The sequence below is a fragment of the Ictidomys tridecemlineatus genome, chromosome 13 (assembly GCF_052094955.1).
Source record: "Ictidomys tridecemlineatus isolate mIctTri1 chromosome 13, mIctTri1.hap1, whole genome shotgun sequence".
Lineage (NCBI taxonomy): Eukaryota > Metazoa > Chordata > Mammalia > Rodentia > Sciuridae > Ictidomys > Ictidomys tridecemlineatus.
Window position 1 is genome coordinate 43,497,579 of NC_135489.1, and position 26,483 is coordinate 43,524,061.

Here is a 26,483-nt window from a genome sequence, read left to right on the forward strand (position 1 = left end):
TTTTTAATTTAAAGAAAGAGAAGCAGAAATGAGAAATCATATACTGATAAAAGGTTAAATTTATAGAATTGCAATAGCTTGGGTCTTGAATATCCTCCCAAAACCTATGTACTTCAGGCTTGGTCCACAGCTGGTAGCGCCAATGGGACGTGGTAGAACTTTTAGGAGATGAAGCCTAGTGTTGAGTTTGGTTACCGGAGGTGTGCCCTGAAAGGAGATATGGGGACCTTGGCTCCTCCTCCTTTTCTTTTTTTCTTCCCAGCTGCCATGAGGTCAGCATCTTTCCTCCACTGCACATGTTCCTGCTGTGATATATTACCTCACCACAGGTCCAAAGCAATGGGGTCAATTGTCTATGGATAAGAAGCTCCAAACTTCGAGCCAAAATAAACCTTTCTTATTTTTTAATCTATTCAAGTAGCTGTTATAGAACAGAAAGATGATTAAGAAAGATACAGCATTGTCAAACAAGTGAAGCAGTGTCAAAACTTTTTTCATGCTTTCTCCTTTTCTTTCCTTCCTTCCTTCTTTTTTTTTTTTTTTGTATTGACTGAACCCAAGGCTGTGCACATATAAACCACTGAGTTAATACAGCAAAAGACTTTAATACCCTGCTTTCAAAAATGGATAGAATATCTAGACAGATGATAAATTAGAAAATAGATGCCTTAACACCATAAACCAAATACATCTAATAAACTATCAAATTAAAACTTAATGAAAGCAAAATACATATTCTGCTCAAGCACATATGGAGCATTCCCTTTGGGGTTTTTGTTTTTGTTTTGGAGTACTGGAGATTGAACTAAGGGGCACTAAACCACTGAGCTACATCTCCAATCATTTTATTTTTATTTTGCGACAAGGTCTTGCTAAACTGCCAAGGATGTCCTCAAACTTGCAATCCTCCTGCCTTGTTTCCCGAGTTGCTGAGATTATAGGTTTGTGTCACAGAACCCAATGCATATGGAACATTGTTTAGGCAGACTGCACATTTGTTTAAACAAGTGCCAATAAATCTTAAATGTTTGAATTATACAAAGTATCTTTTCTGACCACAGTGGAATAAATCTAGAAAGAGAACTGGAAAATTCACAAGTATGTAGAAATTTAACTCTTAACCAATAGGTCAAAAAGTCTCAAGAAAAAAACTTAGATGCAAATAAAAATAAAAACACAATAGAACAAAACTTAGTACGAAGTGAAAGCAGTGCACAGAGGGAAATTTATAGCAATAAATGCCTATATTAGGAAACAAAGATCTTGAGTTAACAACTAAAATCTATATTTTATAGAATTTTAAAAAAGAAGAGCAAATTGAACTCAAGTTAGAAGAAGAAATAATGAAGACTTCAGTGGAGATAAATAAAATTGAGAACAGAAAAACAGGCAAAATTTATTAAACCAAAAGTTGGTTCTTTTAACAGATTAACAAAATTGACCAACCATTAGCTAGACTGACAAAAAGAATACAAATAATTAGAATCTTAAATGAAAGTAAGATCATTACCACAGACCTTATAGAAATAAAAAGGATTATGAGAATACTATAAATAGTTACATGACAACAAACTAGATAACCAGAAAAAAAATAGACAAATTCCTAGAATCAATTCTTTCTCTCTCTCTCTCTCTCTCTCTCTCTCTCTCTCTCTCTCTCTCTCTCTCTCTCTCTCTCTCACACACACACACACACACACACACAATACTGTTATTTTATTTCTCCACAGCTTTTTTCCTGCTGGTCCCATATTTTTGTTGATCAATAATTTCTCTCAAAGATTTATACAAGCAAGAAATTCAGAAACTATGTGTATTTCTTAAAGTTCTAAATAAAACAAAAAAGAAGGAAAATAGAATGATTCTTCCAAGGAACTTATAGGTGGGTGGTGTGATAGCTGATATGTTTTCCTGGATTCCTTTCAAAATATGGTTAGAATGCCATGGCAATGACGATTTTTGCAAACTCAAAACCTTGTAAGTTCACATGTACCATTCTGTTCAAATCTAGCTATTAACATTCCTTCTTTATATTATTTTTTTAAAATTCCAGGTTATCTTTTTAATTTTTAAATCCTTAATCGGCCAATATATTTGCCCTCTTCCAAAACTATACTTCAAATACATCAAGGGCTTTCATCTTGTTAACAGCATTTCATTTAGTTCACACCACTAGGGACAAGTTAGGCTATTCCTGCATATAGTTTTTATAAAGAAGCCAAGAACAGTAATAAGTGGTACCAATAACAGCACTCAATGCTATCATGGAAACTTACTCAAAAGAATAGGAATGCTAGCAGAGTCCAGACCACTGAAAAGAACTAAAGACGCCAATATTTCATCCTAATATATCTTCCTTCTCAATCAAATTCTCAAGGAAGAGAAGCTTCAGGCAGAACAGATGCATATTGTAATCTATACCAACATAGAAGTTTTGGACACCATTTCAAATTCCAGTTTTTGTTATGCAAGCATATCTAAATAAAGCCAATTAAGAAGATTTTGAATTTCTACTAATATGAAATATATGGCTCAACAATTCTTTTAAAAATACACTTAGAGTATGAATCCATGCCCCAAAACTACCCTTTATTCATGCTACAGAAGAGACAAGAGTTCATACTTCTTTAACAACTCCCTTTACCTTGTAAGTAGTCATTCGATGCTGAGCGATTGTCGTCAGTTTTTCTAGAAGGCCTCGTAATCTCTCCTGTGTTGCATGGGAGATCAAGTTCACAGCATCAGAGTTAAGTTCCGTAATGTCATGCTTTTTACCTGTGGAAGCAGAGAAAATCCATTACATGTTTTAGTAGTGGCTGATAATTGAAATAATTAGCACAGCAGGTATTCTGTTCCCCCTGGAAGTCATACCCATTATGAATAAAGGTTTGGAGATTATGATTTTCCTGGTAAAGTCACAACTTCAAAGATCTTAGACATTACATTAATAAAACCTAGCCTGAAGCCTCGAAAATATAGACATTGTTTCACTTAGCCTCTAGAATCATTCTCCTTGCAAGGTCATTTATAGGACAAAGTTAATAAGAACACAAATCAAGTCTAGTGTTCAGGGAGGAAAATGGTAACTGCAGAAATTAGTGCCATATTCTGTTAATTTTAGTAATTAAAAAAATAGAAAATTACATTTTGCCCTGTTTGACACTGTTAACAATTTATGGCATTTATTTCAAGGAATTCAGATAGTAAGTCTCTGGTAATGCCTCACCTACAAGACATACCTGTATTCTTTTTGGCCACTACCAATCATGTATATATTTTGCACTAACTCATGTTCTGATAAATTGACCTGATAATCAATTTACAAGTTGAAATGGGTTCAAAGCTTCATCATTTCACCCACCCTTTTGAATAACTTCTCTCTTCTTAAATAACCTTTTTTCTTCCTTCACTAAATAGGAAAAAAAGTTCCAGGAAAACAATTTGGACCACATACTCAAAGGTAGAAGCTCATTTACATATTAACCTTATCAGTATTTAAATAGTATTTCTTGCTGGGTGAAATGGCATATGCCTATAATTCAAGTGACTTGGGAAGCTGAGGCTAAGGCAAGAGGATCTCAAGTTTAAAACCAGCCCAGGCAAGTTCAAGGTGACCCTCAGCAACACTGTGAGACCATGCCCCAAAATAAAAAATTAAAAGAGCCAGGGATATGACTCAGGCTCAGTGGAAAAGAGCCCCTGACTTCAATTCCCAGTACTTAAAACACACACACACACAGTAATATTGTTAGGCACAGTGAAACTATCCTTATCAACAGAGATCTAAATCTAAAGATATAGGCAATTAAGTAGTCAAATTTAAATGAGCTTTTAAAAATGCTACTATGATTGTTCTTAATATGTACATATATATGCATAACAATTTTTAAAAATTACTGTTTAATTCTGCTTGCTAATTTATATGAAACATGCTCATTCTCATCAAAGGGTGAACAACTCTAGCAAAATATGACTTAATTAATCCAACAAATTCCTTAACATTACTGTATAATAAATATCAAACTTTAAAATGTTGTCTATAATAAACCAAATAGAAGGAAGATATAAATTTTTCCAATTTCTCCTAAACCACACCTTTTAAAATGTAATTAATTATTCTGTAGCAAAATAGAATTCATCTCCAATTTCAGATTCATGCAGGGAAAAAAATACAACGAATCTATTTTATTATAAACCTCTGCATAAATAAATAGGCCTTCTATAGAAGAAACAGTAAAATTTCAAAACAATCCAGTGACTAAAATTACATTTTAAAATGGGGTAAATTAAAAAAATAACATATTTCAGGCTAAGTTGAAAGAAAATAAGCACTTGAAAAAATATTTACTGTTTAGGTGGGAGATCTTTGAAATAGTTTCATATATATTTATAAAATAAAGGTAATTTATCTAACATTAAGAATGACCAATTCTTAAAATATTAACAAATAATTCCAGGGCTTAGAGAAGAACAAATTTTCTAAATTATTTTCATTAGCAGGTAATAAAATACGATTTATTTAAAGTTACAAAGTTAAACAGATATTGTTTCAGTTGGCCTCTAGAATCATTCTCCTTGCAAGGTCATTTAGTAGAAATTTAGTAGAAACTCTCACTTTTAAGTACAATTCTGTTTTTAAACAAATTCAGCATAGTTGATTCAGGAGAACTAGTTAGTGCATGCATGTTTATGTGATTTTATTTAATGTTTGTGCAATTTAATTTAGGTAATCAGGGAAATAAAGAACATGGGCATTTAATCTTCTAACATTATCCAAGTAGAAAAACATATTTTAAAATTTATTTGGATAAATTTATAAGGGGGTAGGGAGAAACCTACAGTTTACTGGAAACTGAACCCAGGACATACTTTACCACTGAGCTACATCCCTAGCCTACCCCTCTCCCCCCTACTTTTTAAATTACTTTTTATTTTGAAAGTCTCACTCAAATGCTGAAGGTCTCACTAAGTTGCTGAATCTGGCCTTGAACTTGCAATCCTCCTGACTCAGCCTTCCAAGCTACTGGAATTACAGGCATCCCAGCATAATTTCAGTTTTTAAGGAATGGCCTTTGTTCTGGCATATTTTGTAAAGAAGGAATTTTATTATAAGTGAAAAATATTCCTAGAAATGCATTAACACCATTCACTCAATGGTTTTATTTTTTTATTAAACCTTATCTAATTCAGAATTATTATTTAGCAGTTGACTATCATATGATGACAACTTTGCATTTCATTATTAAGAAATTAAAATAAAAATAGCTGTTCCCTTATTCTCCCTATCAGAGGCTTCCAAATTATGGCCAACAAGCCCAATCTTATCTCTCTTTATAGTTACAAAGTTTTATGGGAACAGCACTGCAGTGAATTTGTGTCCCCCAAATACCTCAATTTATGCTGAAACCCTCTTCCAATGTGATGGTATTTAGAGTGGACTTTTGGGGGATAATGAAGTCACAGGCAGAGCCCAAATGAAAGGGATAATGAGAGATAAGACAGTTACCTCTCTTTCTGCCACATGAGAATACAGCAGAAAGATGACAGTCAGAAAACCATCAAGAGGGCCCTCACCAAGACCCTGATCATGTAAGTACACAGGGTCATCTCCATCCTCCACAACTATGAGGAATAAATGTTTTTTTCATTTAAGCCATCAGTGTGCTATATTTTGTTACAGCAGCCCAAGCAGACCAAGAGAATAGTCTTGCCCATTTGTTTACATATTGTCTATGGTTGCTTTTGCCTTAAGACAGTGGAGCTGAGCAGCTGTGACAGAAACCATATGGCCATAAAGTGGCAAATATTTACCATCTGGCCCTTTTTGGAAAAAGTTGCTGATCCCTGTCCTAAGTAACCAAAATACTCTTTCAGTGCTAATTTTTTTATCATTACAATCAATCTAATTTAAATTAAACTAGAAATAAAATTTGGACAGGGACAGGAATTGATAAACCTAAGTATCTACTTCTACTCTACCAATGCTTTAGATAATTATATGGCATTAAGGAATTAAAATACCAATAAATTTCCTATATTATCAAAAGAAGGTATAATGAATGCTTAGGCTTGCTCCGAAATTAAAGAACTGGTTCCAAACAGTATTACAAAATACACATGCAAAGAAGAAAATACCAGGAAGGAAGGAAGGGAGGGAGGGAGGGAGGGAGGGAAAGAGGAAGAAAAGGGGTTTGAAGGAAAGAGAGGTAGGAAAAACACAAATAGCAAACAAACATTTCACAGTCAGGTTTATTAATTCCTATCTTTTCAACTACTCGCAAACTCTAGTTGTTCATGATAAAAAAAAGACAAACCTTAATTTAAAGTAGAAATGAAAAGCGGTCATTTGTAGAGCATAGTGTAGTTCAAATATTCATTAATTGTGAAGTAGACTTAAAGTGTGTATTAGTAATATACTTTGAAGTCCTTAAAAATACCATGGGATGAGGACTGGGATGTGGCTCGAGTGGTAGTGCACTCGCCTAGCTTGTGTGAGGCACTGGGTTCTAATCTCAGCACCACATAAAAATAAAGATACTGTGTCTACCTAAAACTAAAAAATAAATATTTAAAAAAATATATCATGGATGTATTAAAAAATCACAATCAACTCTGTATTAAGCCTTCAATATAAAACACAAAGATTCCTACTCAAGTACATTCAAAGTTCATTAGCACCTATCCCCAAAATGTAAAATGGATGAAGAAAAACAGCTGGTCCCTGATAAGTCCTAGGGTCAAGATACAAAAACTGGCATAACTCAGACACAAAAATACTCTCTCCAACTTGTCTTTTAACAATTCATGTGGAGGAGATTGCAGTCTTACATGGTAATGAGTTGTGATTTAAGAACAACAAAAAGCTAAGTATCTACACATGGTGTGTTCTCTCCCATTTCTTTCCCACAGTGAAGCCTACTGACAACTACTCCTGGAACTAGAGAAAATTTCAGGGTTGAGACAAGGAAAAAGGGACTTGCTCTCAGTACCTGTTCCTATATCTTATAAATATAAACTTGTAACGTAAGAGTGAATTTGTACACATATATGCCTAAGAGCCAAATAAGGAACAGGATAGAAAAAATAATATACCATATTATACATTCATGTAAAAATGCACATCTATTCCCCCTCAAGAAACTGGAATAAGGACTGGGATTGTGGCTCAGTGGCAGAGTGCTTGCCTTGTATGTGTGAGGCACTAGGTTTGATTCTCGGCACCATGTACAATAAATAAAATAAAGGTCCATTGACAACTAAAACAAAAATATATTTACAAAAAAGAAACACAATGAAATCTTATCTCTATTATCTAAAGTTATATGATTCAGATTATATTAATAATCTATAAAATAAATACTTCTTTTGATAACATCCCCCAAATCCTGATTAATTCTAAAGCCTTTCTTAAAGCCTCAGAGTTCCAGGTGGTCTCTCTTAATATTTTTCCCCAACAGATATTCCTATCAGACCAAAAATCATAATTGTACTTACCAATGTCCAAAATTCTCTTTTGTAGAGCTCCTATGAAAAGAAATGGCTCGTCTTTACATGATTGAATGAGTGTACCAACCAATTCAGAGTTTGTTGCTAAGATGCAGGCATTTTCTTCATTGAGATTGACCCCTGCCATGGAAGTCACATCATTGATGTCATCTTCATCTCTAATAGGAAAAAAAGTTATATTTTTTGGGTAGGGTGTGTGTGTGTGTGTGTGTGTGTGTGTGTGTGTGTGTGTGAGAGAGAGAGAGAGAGAGAGAGAGAGAGAGAGAGAGAGAGAGAGAGAGAGAATGCGTTACTACAGAAAGCAAGAAAATTACAGATCTTATAACTAATGGCATTATTTTACTTAATTCATCCAATCAAAAGACGACTTAAAGAAAAGCTATCTTTCATAATAATAGTTAAAAATTAATTGGCATATCTAAAGACTAGTATACATTTAATATAAGAAAAATTAATCAAGAAGGAATGTTGTTTTCTAGGGTTTATCTTTCCCTCTCTGGTAAATGAAATACACCAAGAGAGATATGGAATTATACTAAATAATCCACAAATCCATTGCAATGAAAGACAAAGAAAAGAAAACAGACATCTTTGTTTTCATCCAAGATAGTTAAAAGCTCTGCAGATTTCCATAGCCCACTTCATCGTTTCATTGAGGGGCAGCAGAAACCCCTTGGGTCCTGAAAGGTCTGTACCCACATAAGGCTTTTAAGAAGCTGCTTACTCAACTAGTTATTCTGAAATCAAATTTTTAAAACCAGTTTTGTTTTTCTGCTTTAGACTTCTAGGGTTCTCCATCTGTACCAACTGAATATATCAAACCATATCCTCAAACAATTGGCTGCAAAGGCCTATATATAAAATATAAAATTACATAATATACATACATGTACAAAAGGCATAAATATAAAATGCAAAGTATGTCTGGACTCCTTTAAACAGCTGTCTGTATCTCATAGAAATGCTGCACAGCTACAGTACTAAGGTAAATAGATATACTTGAGAGTAAACTTTTCTTTTTTTCATCCTGTTTTTGTGTGGTACAGGGAATCAAACCCAGGGAACTTGTACAGCTAGACATGCACTCTACCATTGAGAGTACCCATAAAAAGAAAAAAAAATACTAAAATCCTTATTAGTATCCTTTCTACCATATGTAGTAATAAGAAAGTTACTGGCAAATATCAATGGATAACATAATTTAAACAAGTAAGATTATATAAAAAGATGCTGTTTCACTTTATTTCATGGGCCAAATGTTATATCATGTAGTTTCATGTCACCAGATTTAATTATGAACCTCCTTGTGGTAATGTATTTGTGTCCAGAATGAGGGAGAGGGGGTAATTGTCAAACACTCAAGAAATGAAGCCCTGTGGTGTTCAATTTCAAAATGCAGTACGTGTAATGGGCAGGGAAAGAGAGATCCCATACACAAACATATGATGATGATGATGAGGAGGAGGAGGAGGAGGAGGAGGAGGAGGAGGAGGAGGAGGAAGGAGGAGGAAGGAGGAGGAAGGAGGAGGAGGAGGAGGAGGAGGAGGAGGAGGAGGGGGGGGGGGAGGGGGAGTCTCTTGACTGGGAAAAAAATCTCTCAGACCACCAAATGAAATGGGCATTACTAGTCAGGCACAGTGGTGCATGCCTGTAATCCCAAAGACTTGAAGGCTGGGCAGAAAGATAGCAAGTTTGAGACCAATTTAGCAAGGAAGTAAGCAACTTAGTGAGATCCTATCACAAAATAAAAAATAAAAAGGTCTAAGGTTGTGGTTCTGTGGTTAAGAGCCTCTGGGTTCAACCCTGGTACCAAAAGTGTGTATGTGGGGCGGGGGTGCTTTATAGAGTTATTGTCAGAGATATGGAATGCTCAGAATGGCTCTAGAAATCAATTCCCCAAAACAACTTTCTTAAAAAACTCCAAAGCTCAGGAAATAATGCCAAGAGTTAATAAGTGGGATGGTATCAAATTTAAAAGTTTTAAATGAAACAACTAGGAATGTGAAAAGAGAACCCACAGAATGGGAGAAATTCTTTGCTAGCTACTCTTTTGACAGAGGATTAATCTCTAGAATATATAAAGAACTCAAAAAACTTCACACTAAAAAACCAAATAGCCCAATTAATAAATGGGCAAATGAATTAAATAGATACTTCTCAAAAGAAGCAATGCAAATGGCCAAGAAATAGATTTTTTAAAATGTTCAACATCATTAGCAACTAAACAAATTCAAATCAAAACTACACTGAGCCAGGAGGATTCTCGAGTTCAAAGCCAGCCTCAGCAATTTAGTGAAGCATTTACCATCCCAGCAAGACCCTGTCTCTAAATAAAATACAAAAAAGGGCTGGGGATGTGGCTCAGTGATTGAGCACCCCTCAGTTCAATCTTCAGTACCAAAAAAACTACACTGAGGGTGCTGAGATTGTGGCTCAGAGGTAGAGCGCTCACCTAGCATGTGTGAGGCACTGGGTTCGATCCTCAGCACCACATAAATATAAAATAAAGACATTATGTTCACCTATAACTAAAAAAAAAAAAACTACACTGAGTTTCATCTCACACTAGTCAGAATGGCAGTCATCAAGAATACAAATAATAATAAATGCTGAAGAGATGTGGAGATAAAGGAACACTTTTATACTGTGGAAATCAGTATGGATGTTTCTCAAAAGATTAGGCATGAGCTACCACATGACCCACTTTTTGGTATTTATCCTAAAGAATTAGTCACTATACTGTAGTGATACATGTATACCCATGTTTGTACCAGCACAATTCACAATAGCTAAACTATGGAACCAAACAAGGTGTCCATCAACAGGTGAACGGACAAAGAAAATGTGGTATATATATATACACAATGGAGTTTCATTCAGTCATAAAGAAAAATGAAATTGTGTTATTTGCAGGAAAATGTTTGGCACTAAAGATCATCATGTTAAGTGAAATAAGCCAAACTCAGAAGGTGAATGGTCCTTACGTTTTCTCTGGTATGAGAAACTAGAGAGGAAAAAAGGGGAAAAAAGTGATCTCATGAAATTAAAGGGAGATCTTCAGTAGAAAGGAACCAAGGGATGGGAGGTAAGGAGGGAGGGGAGAAGTAGCCAAATTACACTGTTATACAGTGTCCAAGTACTACTACGTAACAACAAATCCCATCGTTATGTACAATTACAGAACATGAATAAAAAATATGAAAAAAAAAGAATCAACTTCCCACTTGTGTAAATCAAGTAGCATGTTCTGATTTAAACATCTAAAGATTTAAATATCTGAAGTGTAATAATAGTAGAAATCATAAACTTAAAGATGGCCCAAAATCTGAGTAAAACACTATTTTAAAAGGCCTGAGAGGAGGGGTAGAGCACTTGCCTAGCAGACATGAAGTTCTGGTTTTGAAGCCCAGAGTGACTACAGAGAACAATAAAGTGTGGTATGGGAATTGGAAAGACGGTGGAATGAGATGGTCATCATTATCTTAGGTACATGTATGATTGCACAAATGATGTGACCCTACTTTGGGTACAACCAGAAGTCAAAATTTGTGCTCCATTTGTGTATAATGAATCAAAGAGCATTCTGCTGTCATGTATAACTGATTAGAACACATAATTAATTAAAATAAAAAATAAATAAAATAAAAATTTAAAAAACTAAAGACAGAAAATAAGATGAAACTTACACATATAAGCTCATTTCTTCCTTAAAAGTAAACCTGAAGTTACTGAAGGTAATTCCATATGACCTGTACACACATACACTCAAGACTGTTTATAAGCCAGGCAGGGTGGCCCAGACCTGTAACCCCAGCAGCTCAGGAGGCTGAGGCAGGAGGCTCTCAGGTTCAAAGCTAGCCTCGGCAACTCAGGCCTGGCTCAAAATAAAAAGTAAAAAAAGGGCTAGGGATGTGGCTCAGTGGTTAAGCATCCTTTGTGTTCAATTCCTGGTACAAAAAAAAAAAAAAAAGACTGTTATAATCCCAGATGTGTGCCAGTACATAAGCTCCTATAAACTGCATCTTGTTTCTCTAGCAGGGTTCCCACAAAACTCCTGTTGAGATCTCACACACAGGTTAGAATGAGCAGTACCAGGTCAAGCACAGTAATGAACTGAACAGGATTCCACGAGGAGAAAGTCCCTTGTCTTTCAGAATCCACTAGCCTCTGCCTCCAAATAAGCAAGGAATAACTGCCCAATACAATTCGTTCTTCCCTGTCATCTCTCCTTCTATTTGGCCCCAAGCTGAACATAGTTCCCTCCAGTACAGCTGCCAGTTGCCATGGTTACAGATGACAGCAGGAGCAGAAAAGGACCCCTACTGAAGAAATAAGAAAAGGTGCCACAATAAACAGCACCCAAGCCCCAAGCTGTTTAAAAATTCCCTGGAGGAAAGGAGGCTGACTGAAGGAAAGCAAAGACAACACTGTTTCAACAGTATTATTAGTAAAGTCAGGACAGGAGAGGACAGTAATCAAGACCATGTTTAGGATTCTAATAGTTCTGATTTAATTTTTAAGAAGAAAAAAAATGAGAATCACTGAACCAATTCTTAAAAAGTTTAATGCAGTGCCTTCTGATAAAAGTACTGGACAATCTTGTTTTAGAAGATACTCAGAAAAGGAAACTTAATAGTGGGTGCCTTAGCAGAAAAAGCTTTCAACTCAAGATTCTGTGGAATAGAATACAGTACTAGGAAAAAAAAATCTGTCATTTCTCATGTATTCTTGCTTTGGAAGCTTAATTAATTATTTTTGCTTTTGATAAAGTTACACTGTTCATGCCTGCCTTCTTAAATCTCCTCTTAGGATCTGCAATAGCACTAGACTATCTGAAGACGAATGAATCATATTCCTTTTCTGTTCAAAAAAACCTTTCATGACCCCATGGTGTCAGCCTGACATTGGAGGCCTTTCAGGTAGTTTGCTATCAATAGCTCTTACTGATTCCAGGTCTGCTCAGGATATTTCTTTCCTGTGCTGATCCTGCAGTTCACCTTGCTTCTTTCTTTGAGCTATCAAAGCCTTATCTATATACCAAACTCCTTCAAATGCCTATTTTAGAAATTCCAGCTTAATTTATTTTCAGAATTTTAAATCATTTCCCCCAACTGCTACAACTTGGAACATCTGAGAGTGTATTTTCGTCTGTTATGGTAGGTCTTTCAATGACTTAATCTAATAGTCAATGTGTTTGCCTTAAATGCCAACACAACTAACTTCATTGATCATACCAATCATCTATCATTCCTAACAGAGTGGTATATAAATTGCATTTAAATATGTAAGGAACTTCTATGTGCTCAAAACAGTGTGCTGGTTTATTAATTACTATGTACTAAGTAGCAGAGAACAATAGGCAAAAATGAAGGTTTTGAATCAAACTGACTAGCTTGAAAACCTGACTTCTGTCACTATCTATGGAAAACAAAGCAATTAACCTCTCTAAAACTCATCTTCAGTAACATGATAATAATAATAGCCCCTACACTAAGCCTGACAATTAATGAAGCAACTCATGTTATACCAAAAAAGAATTACAGATGCTTCTCCACTTATGATGGAGTTATGTACCAACAAGGCCACAGTAAGTTGAAAGTACATATAACATATCTAACCATAGTTTAGCCTAGATCATCTTAAATATGCTAAGAATACTAACATTAACTGAGCGTTGAGCAAAATTATCTAACACAAAGACTGTTTTTCAGTAAAGTGCTAAATAATACATGTAATTTATCAAATATCTATATCCAAAACATGCCAAAAAGTCATAACAAAGTATCAGCTGTTTACCCTCATGATTTCATGGGTAACTAGGAGCTGGGGCTGGTAGCCACTGCCAACCATCACAACAGAGTATCTATCATACTGCATGTTGCCAGCCAGGGAAAAGATCAAAATTCAAAAGATAAAGTATGTTTCTACTGAATGCATATTATTTTCACCATTCTAAGTTTGAAAAATTGTAAGTTGAACCAAAAATAAGTCAAGGACCATCTGTACTTTAACATATAAAAAACTCCTATAAGTAACTAAGGAAAAGATCAAGGAACCAATGGAAAAATGGATGAAGCATATGAATCTTCAGTGAACAGAAAATAAAAATGACTCAAGATATTCTAACCCATTTATAACAGAAATATGGGATATAATTTTTCACCTGTGGGACTAGTAAAGTGTTTTTTAAAGTTTATCAGAACACATGAAAAAATGCTACTTTAAGCTTTGCTGTTGAGAATAATTTGGTAATATAATCTCCAAGAAGGTCCATTTGGAAGTATCTGAGAGTTTAAAATGAACAAACCACTCTTCCTAGAAATTATGTGAAATAACAGTCACTGCAGCTTTGTTTCCCAAGCACCACCCATAATTACTAAGCTTTGTTGAAAATATCAAATCACAATGAACATGTACTAATAATATCAGGAAAAACCCAAGATTATTAACTGGTAGAAACCAAAACAGAAAATATGTATTATTGTATATTCGCATTTGTGCTGAAAAAAAAACCAATACAAATGGCACATTTATAATGTACCACCAATAAAGTGCACTCCACCAAAAAAAAAAAAAAAAAAAAGATGGTGATGATGATGATGATATATATAGATAAACCAGAAACTGGTAACAAGTTCTAGACTGGCTCTAGGCTGGCACCTTGGGTAGCAGAGAAAAGAGAAGTGATTCTTATTTTTCCCACTTTTGTACTTTTCGTGTTCTTGCAAAAGTATGTTAATGCTTTATACATTACCTAATCAAACAGACAATTTGTTTTTTAGATACGAACAAGCAAGCTGGACAGGGTTGTGCATGCCTATAATCCCAGTTACTCAAGAGGATGGGGCAGGAAGATCACTTGAACCCAAGAGTTTGAAAGCACGCTGAACAACAACATAACAAGATTCCACCTCAAACAAACAAAATAAAACAACACCAACAACAAAACAATTTTATCTCAAGATGACCAAGTTCTTTCCTTACATTATTGATTCCTTCGAAGTCTGCCTTCAATATTCCTTTGCACCTCTCTTGGCTATGGCCTCTCTAGCTGACCACAGTATGTCTATAAACTCACCCAATACCTTTTTTCCTTCTATGCATTTTCTAAAGTCATTTTCCTCATGGGAAGTCCCTTTGTATTTCTTCTTATTAACTAAAAGGTAGCACACAGTATTCTACAGTATATCTTAGACTTTAAGTGGTTCTAGGAAGCACCTAGCAAACATATTTAAAATGCAGGTCTCATAGGCAAGCACACCTACACAGCATTCACGATTCTCATTCAGTTAGGTCCTATAATGGAGACCCGAAATCTGCACACTTACATGATGATAACACAAATGGTCCGGTCTGTGGACCACACTTGAAAGACTACTAACCTACCCCGTAATTTTGAATGAAAACCACACTAGAAGCTAAACTATATAGGAAACTAAAGAATATTACTTACTTACTGAAAAATGAAATTCTATTATACATTAACATATGGAATATTTTCATGAAAACTAATACCAAAATAAAATTAAAAAATTAGTAAGCTGGGTGTGGTGGTGCATGCCTGTAATCCAGGGACTCAGGTGGCTGAAGCAGAAGGATTGAAAGTTCAAAACCAGCCTCAGCAACTTAGTGAGGCTCTAAGCAACTTAGCAAGACCCCATTTCAAAATAAAAAGGGTTGGGGATATGGTTCAGTGGTTAAAGACCACTGGGTTCAATCCCAGGTACCAAAATAATAATAATGATGATGAGGATAATAATAATATTAACAGTGGCACTGTGTTCTATTTTTGCAAATCTCTTTAAAAAACCACTCACCATCATGCACTTTGAATAAGTCTTTTACCCATGCATAGTTTTGTAACATCACACACAGGTAATTTGGAAAAGACTGATTCACTAAGGTATATACATCTTCCAAATTTAGACTCATACATAATTCAAAAATCACATGTTAATATTTTGAGCAATCAGAAAAGATAAGTATTGAAAAATCTGTCAACCTCATGGTAGGGAAAATAAATTTTTCAAAAATTTTTTTCTCAAACTTTATCATTGGCCTAAATAAATAAATAAATAAGTTGATCTCCCCCACTCCCCAGAAATGATAGGCTCAATTCTTTTATTTTCATAAAAATAACAAATTTCCAAGTCTAAATAATCTGTCAGTTGTTCTTTCAAGTAAAAAATAGTGTTCTATGGGGGAAAAAAAACTTTAGCTCACAACTCAAACAGGCGCATAAGAACTTGTCTTGAGACCATTGTATTCTGACACAAAGCAGAAGAGCTTCTGTCACATAGAATAGGAAACAGGCATGTCCTCAAGGGTTCAGAGTTAATAAAATAATAACTTGTGTTATCTCATTAAGAACACCCAAAAATTTATTTTTCCTTTGCTTTTTGTTTATTACAGTGTATAAAAGGAAATAATAAGTGGCCGCTTAAGAGCTGGGGTTGTAGCTCAGTGGTAGAGCACTTGCCTTGTACGCGTGAGTCCCTGGGTTCGAGCCTCAGCACCACATAAAAATAAATAAAAATAAAGATATGTAAGAAAAAGAGGAATAGGTATTTTTTTAAAAAATAAATAAATAAGTGGCCGATTAGTGTGATTTGGTACCACTGCCTGGTTCTGTGCTGACACCAAGAATTTCACCACATGGCTTTTGAATCATCCATGCTGATAACACTCTGAAAAGGGTAAATAACATTATGACAGTAATACACAAAAAGTCTCCTGTTAAGAGTCTCAGTTTTTAAATTCTTTTCTGTAGACCACATTTCGAGACCGACTAGTCTATATATTCATAGTTAGAAGAACTATAATGAACATCAGTAATACTATAAAGGTTTTCAAAATACAGATCTCTCCCATATTTAGTCTCCAGATATTTCATTCTGGATGGACCAAGTTTCCTAGATAACTCTAAAATTGTTGATATATATTATAATAGCAAATATTTACTTATAAATAATTTTAGAAGTATCTATCAGACCTTTCCTATATTTATATTTATATTTAGGTTATTAATCTTAATAAATTGAATATGAATCACACTGCAGCATTATCACTGTCCTGTGGCTTTGATCCTTCTTGTGGAGGCCAATAATCAATAAAGTCAGGCCCTTCCTTACTGCACAAGTTAACTTTAGCATCTGTTTTATGGTGTACATACCTCCAAGGTCTTTCTTCTCAGTTCATTCTACACATAAGTACAAAGACATTTTATCCTGAAATCATTTTTCTATGACAAAATGTGAATAAAACTTTAAAAGATTTCATAATCTAATCTCCAATTCTTCACTTAAGGCTCTTTGTCCTCATCGGGAAAGAGAGGTAACTTATTGTAGAGTTGTGGCAATGATGTATTTGGAATTTCAAACTAGTTAGTTATAAAGTAGTCTGTAAACCAGGAATTGCCATATAAACAAAATTTTTATGAATGTCTTTTAAAAAGGTTAAATAAATAAATAAATAAATAAATAAATAAATCCCCTGTATAGAATGTTCAGGAATCTAATTTCCATCAAAAGCTAGCACAGGATCATATTAAACTGTTAAAATGCCTTCATTACAAGAAAAATTACATTTATTATTCATTTATAAGTATTTTATTATATATGTCTAAAACACAGACTAAAAAAACTATGAAGCATTACCACATCGAAAAAATTGATATTCCAAGGTGTGGTAACGCATGCCTGTAATCCCAGCAACTCCGGAGACTAAGGCAGCAAAATTACAAGTTCAAGACTAGCCTCGCAATTTAGCAAGATTTTGAGCAACTTGAGATCCCATCTCAAAATCAAAAAGGACCAGGAATGTAGTTCAGTGGTTTTGCATCCCTGGGTTCAATTCCCAAGAAGAAAGGAGAGAGAAAGAGAAAGAGGGAAAGAAAGTCCTTACCATCACAAAATACCCACTCAGTTTAAATAGGGAAAATCAAACAAACTTGAAGAGGTGCTATAATACGGTCATTTCTGATTCAGTCAGAAGTATGACAGTTAAAACATGAATCTCTGGCACCATCTGGTGTTTAAGCACCATACAGCTTCCAATATTCATCACAGCTATAGAGATGAGCTAACTAGGAAACCAGGGTTTCCCAGAGAAAAAAGTCACAAATCAACAACAAAAACAAAAATTTAGGTTAACCAGATAGTTTTTTGGGGGAAAAAAACAGGCAGATATCAATCTATGATTAAATTTCATCTAGTTCAATCAAGACAAGGTCAAATGTCATATACTTCCCCTTCTTATTTTATAAAAATCAATATTAATAGTCTATTTTTGTTTCATTTTAACAATAACTGAATAAAAGTGATATTAAGTATCCAGAAAAGCAAATTTAAATTAAGAGAACACTATGAGCTCTCTGTCTCTGCTTTCTGGCTGCCATGAGGGGAGTAGCTTCCCTCTGCCATAGCCTTCTCCCATGTTTTGCCTCATCTTGGGCTCAGAGCAATAGAATCTGCTGTATATGGACTTAGAGCTCTAAAACTGGTCCATTTTGCCAAGAATAAAAGCAAAGAGATATTTCTTCCATATAAAACCACAAACATTCATCTATTTAGGAAATCAAACATATGTAGGCAAACACTCTACCACTGATCTATACCCAAGCTGAATATATAAACTTTCTCCTTTTTTGTTTGTTTTTTGGTACTTGGGGAGATACCCAGGGGTACTTTCCCACTAAGGCACATACCCATGTCTTTTTATTTTGTATTTTGAAACAGGGTCTTACAAAGTTGCTGAAGTTCTCACTAAGTTGCTAAGGCTGACTTGAACTTGCAATCCTCCTGCCTCAGCTTCCCAACTCCCTAGTATTACAGGTGTATATCATGGTGTCCCACAATACATGAACTTTCTTAAAATCTTTTAAAATAAAGGATATTCTAAATTAAATTATGTCATATAATATTCTGCCCCCCAAAAGACAATACTATGAGAAGGTGTGCATAATACCACATATAACTCAAATTAATAGAAAGTATAGTATAAGAATGAAAAGTACAACTTAGTGCAAAAAAAAAATACCCAGAAATAGCTAGGATTATAAACATCTTGTTCTTTTCAAAATTCACTATTTCAACAAATATTTGAAAGTTTAATATGAATCAGACATTGTTCTAAACACTAGGTATATAAACAATAGTAAACAACTGTTACAGTAAACTTTCATAGAGAATAAAAAGGGAAATATATAGAAAGGTATATATATAATATATGGAAAATATACAGAAGGGTAATAAATAAACTAATAATTTAGATAAGTGTCTCAAGACAAGCAAATGTGACTGAGGAAGCAACTTCACATTGTTTGGTCAGGCAAAGCCTCCCTAAGGAGGAAAATGTGAAACAAAGGTCCATACCATATGCAGACTAGAGGACAGAAGGCAACACATTCCCACATGTGCAAATGTACAGTGGAACCATAACTGCAACAGGAGTTTGAGGAAAAGGAGATACTGGGGGAAAAAACTGAGTAAATCTAATTGTTATATGGTATGCACGTACAAGAAAGTATCAACAAACTCCATTATCATACACAATTAAATGTAACAAAAAACATGCCTATGTGTACACATACCCAGGAAATCCTGGGTTGCTACACAATAAAATATAATCCTTATAACAACTAGATTACTTTCCAGTTTTCTAGTTTTTTCCTGAATATAAGAAATAAAATTCTATCTTGTAGATGTAACTGTTTTTCACTTTTCTGTTATTATAACCTTTCTAAGTTTTAACAAATATGTGTAACCATGTTCCTAAGTGGGAATCTTCCACAATAAAGTCAATTCTCTCCCCCATCCCACTGAAGCTAATCACAAAAATCTCAATACAAAAATTTCTTGGAAATGCCATGCTGATGCTAAAATACACACACAAGAGAAAAACAGCATGTAAAATCAGTATACGTTTGATACAAAAAAAAAGAGAGAATGCACACTATTAGATAAAAAAATAATGGTCTTATAATAATTGAAAATACATTAACATAATAATAAAACATCCAATTTACATGAAATATGCACTTATATAAATGGGAATTTACTATAAGATAAAAGTGGCATTTCAAATCCCAAAGGTAATGAACTCTTCAGTAACAACTCTTGAGACAGCAATCAAGTTGGGAAAAAGTAAATCTCAAGATTTATTGAAGAAATAAGAGTAAATGTACATATGTGAAGGAAGCTTCTACGGGTGTGTGTGTGTGTATATATATATATATGTATATATGTGCACGTGCACACGCATGCACGCACGCACACACACACATCTTGGAAAAAAACACAGCAGCACATCATTATGAGCTCATGATAGGGAAGGATTTCTTAGAATTCAAAAGCTATAAAGGATTAAGAACTGTGTAATGTTTTGAATGACCAACAATAAAAAAAAATAAATTAATTAAAAAAAAAAAAAGCTATAAAGGAAGAGACTGATAAACCTAATAATGTGATTTTAAAATTCCCTATACCAAAGACAATAAAATTCAAGTTATGAGTTAAACAAGATTAGAAGAAAAATACTTATAACATATACAACAAAGAATTACTGTCCACTATATATACATAGGTCTGGAAAGCAATAAGCACTCAACAGATAAATGAGCAAAAATAATAAGCTAGAAATCTCCCAGAGAAAATACTAATGGTGACACTTTTGCTGCAGGCAGTGAATGGACTAGATTTACTGAGGAGCAATTACACAGCATTATAACTAGACAAGCATAACACATTTTCATTCCATTGTTGGGTTCACAGAAACTGTCAAATAAAAAAAAAAGCGTCAGGAAAAACAAGCAATGAGTACACCCTAAAGAAAGAATTGCCTTACGGGCAATGCCTGTGGCTAGCATGAATTCCTGGGTCTCCCCTACAGTGGGAAAAAGTATCTGAGATTCCTGAGCCAGAACAGGGCTAATATGGTTCCAAGTCATCCCTGGTTCCTACCAGAAATACTCACAAATCCTCAATGAAGTAAAGAAAACTCAATTTAGGTCCTCAGGTTAAATCTGATTTACCTATCCAATCAAGTTTTAATTTCAACTACAGTTTTCACTTCTAAATATCCTACTTAGTTCTTCTTCAAATCTTTGTATTCATTTTAATAAGATAAATCATTGCCTTCTTATCTTTTATTCCGCATTTTATTTTTTAATATTTCATAGTAGTTTTAACATTCAACATTTGGTCATCAAATGACTGAAGTCATTGGAATTCCAAGTGAGTTAATGTTTCCCTGTAATTTGATAAGGGTGACTTTTCCCTGAACATTTATCTTTGAATGTGAACACATACACATACATAATACCAAAGAAAACTGGAATGAGATCTTTAAAGTGTGAACAGCCCCTCAAAAGTCAATCCATAATTCTAATTTTATTCTTTTGACATTAGTGTCTTCATAAATAACTTCAAATAATCTTAAAAACCATTCAAAATAATAACGTGAGGCAACTGGAAAATGATTTTTAAAAACCCTACATTTCAATTACCAAAAATATTACTTACAAGGTACCTAGAAATAAAGATGATATATGCAACAAAATTGTGCAAAATATATATAGATAAAATTATAACATTTTAATACAAAGACATTAAAGATGTGCATAAATGGAGACATAAATCATGTTCACAGACACAGGCTCAAAATTATCAAGAAATCACCTGGAGGACAATGGACCTATGGACTCAAGGCATGCCAATTCAAATCCCAACAGATATTTTTGAGGTTCTTAAAGTTTATAAGGAATACCAAAAATCCAAGTAAGCCAAGGAAATCCAGAGAGGATGGAGGAAGTATGGAAATAGAGGAAGGAAATGAAGTAAAGGAGAAGTAGGCAAAGAATATGCTTTATCAGATACAAAAGTTATTTTTGGAATTATAGTAAATTAAACAGTGTGCTATAGGAAATTTAACTATTTAAAATGATAGGCCAGAAAAGACTGCTGCGTGTATGACAATGGAGATTGTATTATAGGTCATTGAGGAAGGATGGACTCTTCAACAATGCAACCAGAACTAAGATCCCTAATCCACACCATAGGAAAAGAACAAAATAAACTCCTGATGTTGAAATAAAGTTTTAAATATAAAAAGTACAATTTCAGGGGCTAGGGCTAGGGCTGGGGCTCAGTGGTAGAGCGCCTAGCAGGTACAAGGTGCTGAGTTCGAGCCTCAGCACCACATAAAAATAAATGAATAAAATAAAGATATTGTGTCCAACTGTAACTAAAAAAAAAGTACAACTTCAAGAGATGGGAATGTAGTTGTGGGCTCGACTAGAGTGCTTACCTAGCATGTACTAGACCCTGGTTCAATCCTCAGCAATACACACACACATACAGTAAAACTTGAAGACAATACAGGAAAATGTCTTTATGGTTTCCAGGAGGGACTCTACAGGCAAAAATAAGCACTTTTCAGAAAGAAACTTCCAAATTCATCTACTTTAAAATTAAGAACTTCTGCAAGTCATGAAGGGAAAAAAACACAATTTCTATTCATCAAAACACACCATCATAGAAAGTGACTTGAAAAACACTAATTCCAATAAATATATAAATACAAAATGTTCTTACAAATCACACAAGAACTCTGATTCTATTTGGAGACTATTATTTACATCAGATAATTGTTTTGAGAAAGAAAAGGTAATAAAGTCAGAACATTTTTTTTTTTGAGGTGCTGGTGATTAGGCCTAGAAGGTCTCTACCACACCCCCAACCCCTTTTTAATCTTTGATATAGGACCTTGCTAAACTGCCCAGGCTGGCCTTGAACTTGAGACCCTCCTACCTCAGGCTCTGGGGCAGCTTAACTAGAGACAAGTGCCACCACACCCAACCAGAACAATTATTTCTAAAAGTTCATTTAAAGGCATCACAGAGCTTCCAAGGGAGCCAGGTATTGATGGAACACAATCCTGACAGAAGAAAGCCTCACTGGAGTAAGCCCAATTTTCTCCCTTGTTTTTCACCCATGGGCATCTGCTAATTCTTAATGTGGAAAAGATGCTAAAATGCCTCAGAGACAGCAGTTACTAAGAGGCAGAATAAGCCAAAAGAGCTTTAGGCAATCTCATGGAGACAGGAATTTGGAGCTCAAGGATTCCATGGCTTGAGGGATAGGACAGGACCATATAAAGAAGTGAGGGATCTGACACAGAAGCACTACAGAAGAAAAATCAAAGAAGCCAAGCATAAAGAACCCATGAAAAGTCAGTTTTAGGTATTCTTGAAGTAAAGAGGTAAGAAATCAAAATTGGGTTCACATTCCAGGAAAGAAAACACCCTAAGTCTTACTTGAAATTCTTCAGGGACTACATCCTAGGGTGGAAGAACTAAAGTTACACAGGATCTTGGAAAGGTTACATATTGCTTTGAGCCAGCTCAATCACAGACCAAACTGAGGTGATTACTCCTCAAAGTGCCTTAAAGGATGCTGACTGAATCCTCTCTCCGAAGGGAATTAATGCAAAATTCTTATCATATTTTCTTATTCACATCTGATAATGAATTGCACATTACCAAGTACACCAAGAAATAGGACTAAAAAGCCACATAACAGAAGCAAACTCCAAAGGTAACCTAGATAATAGAAACACTAGACAGTGATTTTAAAGTAACTATGATAAATTATTTAAGAGGAAAAAATAAGTAACTACACCACAGAACAATAATCCATTAAAAAAGAAATAGGGGTTGTATTTTTTGGCAATGTCAAAAGAACTTGATTAATAACAATTAAAATTTTTAAAAGCAACCATCTGAAAACTGAACAGAAGCTAGCAGAAACTGGAGGGATGGCAACCCTTTGTCAATGGGAATATAATGGACAAAACTTTTGGCCTGAACACTCATTAGTTTATACAGCCACATCCCTAGTGGCTTGAAGTATTCTTAATAACGAAGCTTCAAATGCATAATGCAAAACACAAGAGAACAAATGGAAAAAATAAGGAAATCTGCCATCACCAGTGGAGATTTGATACCCATTCTGAGTAAGTTATGGAACAAGTCCAAAAAAACAAAACCAAAAACACCAGGAAGATACTGAAGATATGAATACTATAAGCTATCTTTACCAAATTAACACTTACAAAACAATACACCTTCAAACCAAATACTACACATTTTCCCAGGTTCTCATGAAATATTCCCAAAGAGTGGCTATATTGAGGAGACTAAATTTATACAGATTATATTCTCAAAATTTTTATTTAAAAAAAACAAAATATCTATGAAAGCCTCAAATATTTGCACTATAACATAGAAGGAAAAGAGAAAAAAAGCATTTTGACATAAATGAAAATGGGAGGGATAAGTGTACTTAGAGACCGAAGATATTGCTCAAGAAAACACTGCTTGTCTAGTGCGTAAGAGGTCCTAGATCTGATACCCAGCATTGGGGGAGGGGGTACTATTTACTTGGTTGTTAAATCAATATTTGGTAGCAATTTTACAATGCTTATATCAGAAAAAGAAGATTTAAACTTAATCATCTAAATTTCTAATTTATGAAGCTAGGAAAAGAAAGGTACTCTAATTTAAGAGTAAGAAAAAGAAAGGCATGCTTATTTTAGAAAAATCAATGGAATAGACAGAAGATAAAAACAAAATCAAAAACTGAACTTTAAAAACATTAACAAATGAATAAAAACCTGTTGCAGTTTGAATGTGAGGTGTCACCCAAAAGCTCACCTGTGAGACAATTCAAGAAGGCTCAGAGAAGAAATGACTGGGTTATAAGAGTCTAACCCAAGCAGTGAATTAAACCAGTGATAGGGATTAACTGAGTGAAGTGGTAGGGTGTGGCTGGAGGAGGCAGGAATTGGGGCGTGGCTTTGGGTATATATTTGTATCTGGAACCTGGAAATCTCTCTCCGCAGCCTTATCACCACACTCTTGCGCCATGATGTTCAGCCTCCCTGTGAGCATGAGAAATGGAGCCTATTCTCTATGGATGGAGACCTCTGAAACCCGTAAGCCCCTAAACCTTTCCTCCTTTACAGCTGTTCTGGTTGGGTCCTTTTGGTCACAGAAGGGAAAAGTCTGCCTAAAACAAAACCCTCGCCAGGTAACAGGGAATTTAACTACAAATTTTATAGACATTAAATGGAAAAAGTAAAGTGGACGCTGTGGCGCACACCTGTAATCCGAGTAGCTCAGGAGGCTGAGGCAGGAGGATCAGGAGTTCAAAGCCAGTCTCAGCAACTTAGAAAGGCCCTAAGCAACTCAGTGAGATCCTGTCTCTAAATAAAATACAAAATAGGGGTAGAGATGTGGCTCAGTTGTTGAGAGCCCCTGGGTTTAAACCCAGTACCAAAAAAATAAAAATAAAAAAATAACTATATCCCAAAAAATTAATTACTAAGAAAAAACACAAATCCTTGAAAACTACATAGTAGTACACTACCAATACAGACCCACAGGCATTTGAAATAAAGGAAGTATTATGAAAAATTCATGCCAATAAATTTGAAAATTAAGATGGAATGTACAAAACCCTAAAAAGTAGGGTTTCTGAATCTGATATTGAGATGAAATAGAAAACTTAAATAGCCTGTTTATATGAATGAACTGACTTTATAAAAAACCATCCCCATCCTCCAAAAAAAGAAAACAACAGACCTATGTAGTTACAAAGTACATTCCATTCATTCTTCACTTAAGGAAGAAAGAATATTAACTCTACACAAAAGTTTAAAACAACCAGGCATACTAGTCTTGAAGTGTCTTAATAACAAAGCTTCAATTGCATAATGTAAAACACAATAGAACAAATGGAAAAAAATAAGTGGAGATTGAATACCCACTTTGTGTAAGTGATGGAACAAATCAAAAAAAAAAAAAAAACAACCACCAGGATACAGAAGATATGAACACTATCAGCTATCTTTACCAAACTAACACTTACAAAACACTATACCCTCAAACCAAATACTACACATTTTCCCAGGTCCTCATGAGGACCTGCAATCCTGGCAGCTCAGGAAGCTGAGAAAAGAGGATTTTAAGTTTGAGCCAATCTCAGCAACTTAGTGAGACTGTCTAAAAACAAAAAATAAAAAGGGCTGGGGATATAACCCCATAGTAGAACAACCATGGGTACAAAATACTATAAAATCCAGAAAAATATAGACTGAAATCCTTCATGAACATAAATACAAAACCCTTAACAAATGTTATTCAAAGACAGAAAAATCTAAAAAAGCTAATTAACAATCTATGAATTAAAGGTTGGCATAATATTTGAAAAATTTTTTAAAAATCAATGTTTATAATACCGGGACAATAGGGGGGAAAAATCAATGATCACCTTAAATAGATTCAGAAAAAAACTCATGATAAAAACACTGAATTTTAAAATAGATAAAATATCCAAACTGATATTTCACTAAAGAAGTTACACAAAATGGCCAATAAGGCATGAAAATATACTCAGCATCATTAATCATTGTGGAAATGTAAGTTAAAGCCACAATGAGCTACAATTATATATCAACCAGAAGGGCTAAAATTTCATTAGTTTGGCAGTTTCTTAATAGAATCAAACACATACTTACCACATAACTCAGTATTTAAAAAAGGAAAAATCTATATCCACATAAAGACATGTTTTAGACACAGTATTCTCAGGAGCTTTATTCATAATTGCCCAAAATGAAACAACCCGAATATCCACCAAGAAAGGACAACATAAACAACAGTATATACATACAATGGAATACTACTTCGCAATAAAAAGTCAAACTACTTACACATGCAACAACCTAGATGTAGTCAAAGACTTATGCTAAGCAAGAGAAGGCAAAGAATATAAATTGTATGATGTCATGGATGCAAAACCCTAGGAACGAATTTAATCTACAATGTTACGGATATCAGTGGTTGGAATCTGAAATATAATTTAGGGACTAGATGGAGAGAAGTACAAAGGAACCTTTTGGGGTGAGTATTTCTAGTA

The 26,483-nt window shown here is 34.5% G+C and overlaps 1 protein-coding gene across 1 annotated transcript in view; it reads right to left on the bottom strand.

Annotated features, from left to right (window-relative positions):
• Taf4b (TATA-box binding protein associated factor 4b) overlaps nucleotides 1-26,483 on the bottom strand; it is a 131,612-nt gene that overhangs the window by 59,963 nt on the left and 45,166 nt on the right. Inside the window, exons 10-11 of the mRNA XM_021728930.3 lie at nucleotides 7,495-7,664; nucleotides 2,645-2,775 (exon numbers count right to left, since the gene is read on the bottom strand). Coding sequence (XP_021584605.1) covers nucleotides 2,645-2,775; nucleotides 7,495-7,664 — 301 coding nt within the window. The remainder of the gene's footprint in view (nucleotides 1-2,644; nucleotides 2,776-7,494; nucleotides 7,665-26,483) is intronic.